The sequence below is a fragment of the Ruditapes philippinarum genome, unplaced genomic scaffold, assembly GCF_026571515.1.
Source record: "Ruditapes philippinarum isolate M1 unplaced genomic scaffold, ASM2657151v2 ctg1483_1_1_1_1, whole genome shotgun sequence".
NCBI classification, from domain to species: Eukaryota; Metazoa; Mollusca; class Bivalvia; order Venerida; family Veneridae; genus Ruditapes; species Ruditapes philippinarum.
In genome coordinates, this window is record NW_026856964.1 from 124,401 (window position 1) to 132,495 (window position 8,095).

The 8,095-nt window shown below is 31.9% G+C and overlaps 1 protein-coding gene across 1 annotated transcript; it reads left to right on the forward strand.

The window, feature by feature from the left end:
• The first annotated feature begins 1,234 nt into the window (after positions 1-1,234).
• On the forward strand, positions 1,235-7,673 carry LOC132748283 (potassium voltage-gated channel subfamily C member 3-like). Its single transcript, XM_060737852.1, has 5 exons — positions 1,235-1,361; positions 2,544-2,670; positions 4,165-4,279; positions 5,402-5,536; positions 6,064-7,673. The coding sequence occupies exons 2-5, from the start codon at positions 2,570-2,572 to the stop codon at positions 6,964-6,966; spliced, it is 1,254 nt and encodes a 417-aa protein (XP_060593835.1). The 5' UTR covers positions 1,235-1,361; positions 2,544-2,569; the 3' UTR covers positions 6,967-7,673.
• The last annotated feature ends 422 nt before the right edge of the window (positions 7,674-8,095 follow it).

The following is an 8,095-nucleotide window of genomic DNA, read 5'->3' on the forward strand; positions in this document are numbered from 1 at the left end:
AATTTGAAACTGTATGTAAAAGTGAAATATTGTGAAGTGATCAAAGATAACAATTTTCATTATTTCAAACTTCGCTTACAATCCACGAAAATTACCAATTAGAGGCTAAAAGTTGCCAAAAATAACTCTTACTGTGTTAGTCACGCAGTAGAAATATTGTGATTAATACTGCAAATCAGTCATAAAACGCATTTAAAATGTAAATTATTACTGTAAAAGTCAAACATCTGTTTACTTTACATAAAATTTATTACATTTTTCTCAAGATTGATTTTCTTGAAATTTTTTGGATTATCTGGAGGCATGCACCTTTAAGGATAATAAACGAAAACAAAACGTCATCAAACATGGATAACACGGAAAACAGTTAAACAAAACATTTTGTGAGGTTCTTGTGATAAGTGAAGAAAAGTAAAAATGTACGTTTATTCAATATATACAATAATTGACGGTACCATTTTTTCTGAAATGTAAATATGCTCAATTAAAGTCGCCTATTGTTCGATTTATTGGTATAAATTTAGTGTTACTTTTGTGTTCGATGCTCTTATTCAAAGTTTGACGAAAAACTTTCGTTTTAGTTGTATATAGGGCCATTTAAAGCTTTATTTTCTACTGTATGTACATTTTTTTCTTCAAAATATTCACTCCATAGAGGATATTAAATGAGTGTAAGTTCAATACTGAATTTATTGCACGAGTTGAATAAAATTATATTATGCGAGCCTCAGGCGAGCATAAATTATTTTATTCAACGAGTTCAATTAATAAAATACACTAATTAAATATTCTATTAAATTCCTAAATTAAATTAAAGACCGTTTAATGTGAAATAAGAGTCATTTTTCAATGACGCGCCTAAAGTATAACGCTAACATTTAGCGCGTCTTTACGCTATATTTGTATAACGCTAATGACGTAACGTCAAAATATTTGCACGGCGTGCAATACCATATTTACGGAGTCGCCAAATCGGCACGGGTGTGTGATAAATGTAACTATAAAACGTTGTCCATGTTTGCTGACGATCTACGTTAAATATTAAATTTTATATTTTATTATACATCGGAAAATAAAGTCAATATTGATTGAAAATATGTCTGCCGTTCAGAATCAATTAAGGGATACATGTTGTTACCCAATTTAATCTGAAATATAATCAACAGGTAAACATTGATATAGAAAAAACAAGTATAGTGTACGATTATACAGAATTCACGCGACCTTGAAGCAGAAACGCTACGCATGCGCTGTGGATTTTTTTATTGATCGACCTATGTATCACTGCAGAGTGCTTAAAGCTTAAAAAATTGAGTGCAGTTTCTGGACCCCTAAGTTTTGTGGAATTTTGACTGATTTATGTGAGTATGATTTGTGATACAATGTTTTATTTATTTTACTATTGTAATACCTTTATGTAACCCTACTGCATCAAAGTAACCTGGTTTATAGTTTATATACATGTACATTATAGAATCCACGGAAATAAATAGAACAGAACGTTGTTCTAAATATTAACCTAGGTTTCTATTATGAAACAGGTGTTCTTATGAATGGGTTGGCATTTGATCGCTTTGCAGCATTTATTCAATAAATATAGAGGTATCTGGAATAAGTGGAAAAATAATAGGATATCTAATTCGTTTTATGTTTATTTCTTTTCTTTTTCTTTTTACAATACTTGTTCGTTTTCTTTCCTGAATGTATTTTCATTAAACCAGAAAGAAATTAGCAAATTATTAAAATCTATAAATCTTAAACAGCTCCACTTTTCGAAGGAAAGAAATAATGGAGCTAGTAAGCCTTTTTCGTTAAAGCCTGTTATGCCTCAGAAATGCTATTTCTATTTCATTTTATTTCTCAAAAACTTTCTATATTTTGGTATCTTAATTGTTACAGTTTCCAAGCAAATAAATACTTATAAGCCATATAGATGAACTATCTTTGTTCTTTTAGCAATTGGTATAGTTATAGTGAATTAGTATTTTGTATTGAAGTCAAAATACTAAAATGTATAAAACAATAAAAAAAAATAAATGTTAAAATTTTATTTAACAACAGAACTCATCTGAACAACATTTCATTTTTCATGAGACCCATAACATGGCACAATATAAATTAAACATATTCAAACGAGGCCATCAACTTGTATACACCGATGTGTTTTAAAATCTCAAGTATAAGGTTTTAAAATTGTTTACAGATGTAGCAGACTTGATATAATCAGGAAAGCCTCTCAAAATTCAAGATCCAGAATAAACAAAATACTTAGTATTTGGTCTAGGTAATGAAAAGTTGAAAATCAAATGATGAACTGTGAACATCTGACGAAAAAATAAGACATTTGAAAATAACCTGTTTCCTTTTGATAGCATCCAACGATATTACTCGTAACGCATGCAATGTATTGGTGATATTTTAGTAATTTTCTCATTTTATATACCAATCGTAGGTATTTGGTTGGTTAGCAACTGGAACATAATGTACATTGACCAATTCAATACCTGGGACATGTTTTGAGATACTACAAATTGATATTTTAGTGACGGTTTTGAGTTTGGAAAACAATATGTCTTCTGCTGAAGAAACTAACAGGCTACTGGACGGAAATGATTCTGGAAATGAAACGCTGACCTTTAATATTGGAGGAGTCGTATTCGAAACATACAGGTACATTTTTTTGTGTTTTTTCATGGAAATATAATTATGTATTGTCCGAATGGAAATAACCGTACTAGTGACATTGTCTATGGCAAGAGGATGATAAGGTCATTAGGTCCGATGTCCATGTCGTAGTGACAGTTTGTGTTCGATCATTAACTTGAAAAAGCCTAGATGTGTACAGCATAGTAGGGACAATAGTGTGTAACTGACCCCTTTTGATTTTGAGGTCATTAAGTTATTTGGTCAAAGTAACAGCGAACTCCCGTGTAAAAATATTGTCCGATTAATTCCTAAAGGGTATTAAACCCATCATTTTTAAGGTACGAACTGTCGGGACATTGTCCAGGACCAGGGGATTACTTCTTACTTTGAGGTTATAAGGTTAAATGCCAAGGTTAAAGCGACATTTTGTGAAATATCATTTAAATATGATCAATTCTTTTAGATGGTCCAGAGGTTAGGAGGTCAAAGACAAAGTGACACGTGTGTTACTCATAATTACAGTTTCCTCGGACATAGTAAAACATGTCAGCGCGTGTCAAATGGCCTGTGACAGCTAAAAAATGCCCTGTACCTCACTTACTGCAGTGTTGTTTATTTAACATCTCCTTCTAGATCATTAATTCCTGCACGCTGAATATTAAATAACGCTTAAGCCGGTGCTAGGGTGCGTGAGAGATGATGCACTTTTACGTTTATCTCAAATGAACCGAGTCTGAACTGTTCATACAATATGTTTGTTTGAGACATCATTTCAAAACGTTGTAACATTTTACTAGCAAGTGAACATAATTATACTTTATTATGCCAATCATGTTATAATGTATTTTTGTATATTTTTCGACATATTTATATATATTATCGTCAGAGTAATGGTTTGGATTTACGGCGCACGACATGATTCTGGTTTTATTTTCATTGTTTTATGTTACTAAAATTAATCGTGTTTTGCTAGAATTAAATGGTAAATATTCAAAACGCAAAAAAATGCTATTTTGCAAAGAAACCAAACTATTTTGGGATAAAATCAACAAATAACAAAACAAATACAAAACTATTCGGATCAAAATAAGAATCAATTTTACGATCAGGATCAATATTTTGATCCACTGTAAAATACCTGTATCTTGCAAAAATAACAATTTTATTCTAAAATTTCATAAACTTTCTATCGCAAGTCAAGTTTTCTCAAATTGATATTAGATATTTCATCTTATAGCATAAACAATGAATATTACAGTTTTTTAATTTGATCCTGATCTTGATCTTGTTCGAACACAGGATCAGGGGTTAAAACAACCTCACCTGCTGGAACAAAGAGATGCATAGACTCAAGAAGCTCAAAACCACATAATCATCTCTGACGATCACGTAGTGTTAAACATAAAGACAACAACTCAGCCACAAGTGGATATGGTAGATGTCATAAGAAAAATATTTTTGTAAGAACCAATACATAATAATTTAGTACCCATTAGACAATCTATCGTTTTGTTACAGATCTACAATTATGCAAATACAGAGCGGTCCTCTGAGAGATGAGAGTTTTCTGAAGACAATTCATAGACCTGGGAAAAACGATTACTTCGTTGATAGAGACCCGGATGCCTTTAAGGTTGGCACGCTATTCCATCTTAATATATTATGCTTGATATTTCCGTTAAATGAATATTAAACGGGTTATCTTTTATGACATATTAGGTTTCATTTAAAAGTTATATTTGTTTTAATGATAACGATTGTATTGGACAATGACCAAGAGTAAAGTACTGAAAGCGTCATGATTTTGAGCTGGATAAGATACTGAATCCAGAGCACGGTTATGACAGAATGTAGACTATAAAACATTAATTACATCTATCTGTAATAAGCCATATGCAAATTTAAGGAAACGAAGCGGAGCAGGTTTCAAAAAAGTAATTAACAAAACGAAAGTGTTTTGACCATCACCTTAGTGACCCCATACTATACACAAAGTTAGAGGGTTACCTAAGATATCAACCTACATATTTCATACCTGCATGCCAATTATGAAAAAAAACATAAGTATATTAATTGACAAAAAATATATGAGCAAAAGTGTAAATATCTATTTGAAGTGCCAGTGTCATTGACACAAGTGACCTCTTACTGTTCCTAAATTAGGAAGGTCATTTAAAGTATTTTTCGCCCGCTTAGCTCATACGAAGCCAAATGTCCCCGTGGCAACTGATCTCATACATTGAGTGTTTACTTTTATGAAAATTCTGGTATTGGTGATCATTAGTTGATTGGCAAAAGATGCTCTTAGATGAGAAGAGTCTTTTCATGTCACGTGACATAACCCTTTGCTTTTTCTTCAGAAGCATTAAGTAACAACTTAGATATTTGTCGTGCAGATGTATTTGGATAAGCTATTCTGACGGCAGTAATATATACATCAATTTATTTGAATTTTAATGTCTATCCCTTAACAATTTTTTAAGGGAATGGATAAAGGCATACCTTTCTGTTTTTCAAAATATTAATACTATTTATTGAATACTACACCAGAGAAAGATTTCTAGAATGTCTGAGCCATATGCTAGTACACTTTAATAAAGGTTGTTTCCACCAAATTGTATTGTCCATATTAAAAACTCTTTTGCATTGGCACAAATCCCTGTATATTGTTCTGACAATTTAGGTAATGACAAAGTGAATTTTGTAATAAATTATCAACTTAAAATGTGCATGTGTGTATTTTTCATTGTTTCAGATTGTGTTAAACTACCTACGAACTGGTCAGGTCTTTATCCCGTCAAATATCGATGGTCCTCTTGTAAGGAATGAACTCCTGTTTTGGGGCTTGACTCCCGATTTGAAAGTGATTGTCAGCGGAGATGTTCCATTGGTACTTATATGTATTCCTATATATGCACACCTTTACACCCTCGAATAGGGACAGAGCAAATACATACAATCATGACAATGTTTCATCAACAAATGTTAATATAATTATTTATATATTATTACCATTGACTTTAAATGGTACCATGTGCCAACCAATTAATTCCCAAAATGGAAACTATAGCTGTCGATACAATTGTCCTATATTAAAAAGTTATGTGCATTTGGCCATTGCCATGCAAATTCTATTTCCTTAGAGAATAAACACATGTAGTTATACAACTTACGAGTACTGGCACTTTAGGTCGAACACAGATTTATATTTGTGACCCTCCAAATATATTCACGTATTGTACAATTAAATGTTTGATTTGTATACTTTAAAATATGAACACAAAAGAACAGTTTACCATATGCGTTTTCTTAAAGCATTAAAACTTTATATATTCACATATACAAATGTATATTAGTAATCATATACACTTGATTTCTTTCATGAAGAGATACATGTATATTTATCTTTTTTTTCAGCCCTGTTCTACAATTGGACATTTAGCAGGTGTGACTGAAAACAGAAATATGTCTCCTCACACTGGAACGGGAAACAAAATCTGGAATATTCTTAGCAACCCGGAAACGTCAATGTGGGCGAAGATATATGCCGGGATATCATATTTGTTAATGTTCCTGTCGGTAGTGATTTTCGTTGCTGCAACAACGCCATATTTGCAAACAGTTCAAACAGTAGAAACCAATACCACTGTGGACCGTGCCTATGATAAAATCACTGAAGAACCCGTTGTACTTTTTGAGGCTACCATCATATCTTTAGTATGCTGTTTATTCTTTACTGTAGAATACATCTTACGACTGTTGTACTCACCAAACAGGAAAAACTTCATTTTGTCTTTCCTTGGTATAATAGATTTCTTGGCTATTCTACCAGAATGGCTGTTTTTTATCATTGAAAATCTTGTAGCGGTTAATAAGTCGTTAATGTTTCTTCGTGTTTTGAGAATATTCCGTATCCTCCGTCTTTTGAGAATTTTTAAACATTTTAAGGTAATGCTAGGGACGGACGTTTTCGTGTACACTTTAAAGTCTTGCTTTGGGCAGTTGATTTTTATTACTTTCCTTTCATTCATTCTTGTTGTATTCTGGGGAACTCTTGTATATACCGTTGAAATTCCTGGTGACGAGTATGGAACACGATTTGAAAGTATTCCAGGCGCGTTCTGGTGGGCAGTTATAACAATGACAACCGTGGGTTATGGCGATATGTTTCCGGAAACTACTCAAGGACAAATAGTGGCTTCTTTATGTGCAGCATGCGGTCCATTGATAATTGGACTTCTTGTTGCTGTTCTAGTTAATGGTATGATCAACAGTTCCAGGAAGATAAAAATCCTTCCCAAGAAAATGATGTTTAAATAGAAACTTCATTTGTAGAAGTAAATGTCAAATTTGTCTGTCTGTTTTTAAGACAATTTATACACTTATTTTGTCATACCGGCGGCCCATCTAACAGGCTTTTCAAAGGAGGACCGAGCTATTATTCAATTATTGTATCACTATACCGGTATTTTAAAAATGAATGGTAAAAACCTCTTCTTTTTATCATCCTCTTTGAAGATAAAAATGTAATTTCCCAATCTTGTTTTGTCATAACATTGTATTTGTTTTATATTTTCTCTTAACTGAATCATTATCGTATGGTATTTGTATGTATTTATGTATATTTTTTTACTTATACTGTTTACGAATTCCAATTTCTCTCTCTAGAAAAGGTACTGTTAATTAAGTATATAGTTGTCTTGCTGGTTAACATTTATCCTTTGCCCTTATCGTAAGGGAGTTTTACTTTCATTGGGATGTTTAGAGTCAATGGTTAAAATATGGTAAACAATATCATGTGAGGTTGCCAGTTGGATTTCTAGTACTGTATGTTTAAAAAAATATTATCTAAAAACATATCTTATCATTCTCTTTGTAATTAAATGTATTTTCTATTACCTGATTAAGTATCATATTGTATTTTATTTAACTATATTAAAGGCCATTAAAGCATTCTTTTTGAATACGTTTGTTGAAATGTCTTACTTTTCGGGCCGTTTGTATATATTGAATATTATTTGATATTCAAATAAACCTATGCTTTGTAATAAAAAGTTTTAAAAAATTCTTGAAATTTGTTCGGGCCACCATTATAAATGTAGGTGAGGAATATTTTGCGTCGATCCATGATAACACATGCTTTCTGAATAAAGAGACATTAAATGCATTCGAGCCGGATTAATTAAGCAGAAAAAAACTACGGTCCCCTATTGCACTAAAACGTGTGCGATAAAGTATTTTTGTCCTTCTTTAAGTTTATGACATAATTTATCCATTTCGTTTTGATTGCTGATCCAGTATCCAAATAATTTATGGATATGATTGAAGCAGACTATGACACAAAGTATGTGTTTAATGTACTGCTAAATTAAACGCAACAGCTAGCAGACTGCGAGCTTATCAACCATGCTTTATTTCTTTCATTGAATTTGCTTAACGACGTTATAAA

What these genes read in the sequence shown, in the direction of transcription:
- LOC132748283 (XM_060737852.1), top strand. Translation starts at nt 2,570, where the DNA reads ATGTCTTCTGCTGAAGAAACTAACAGGCTACTGGACGGAAATGATTCT. An exon ending in GAGACCCGGATGCCTTTAAG is followed by an intron (nt 4,280 to 5,401) that starts GTTGGCACGCTA and finishes TCATTGTTTCAG; the next exon opens with ATTGTGTTAAACTACCTACG. An exon ending in TCAGCGGAGATGTTCCATTG is followed by an intron (nt 5,537 to 6,063) that starts GTACTTATATGT and finishes CTTTTTTTTCAG; the next exon opens with CCCTGTTCTACAATTGGACA.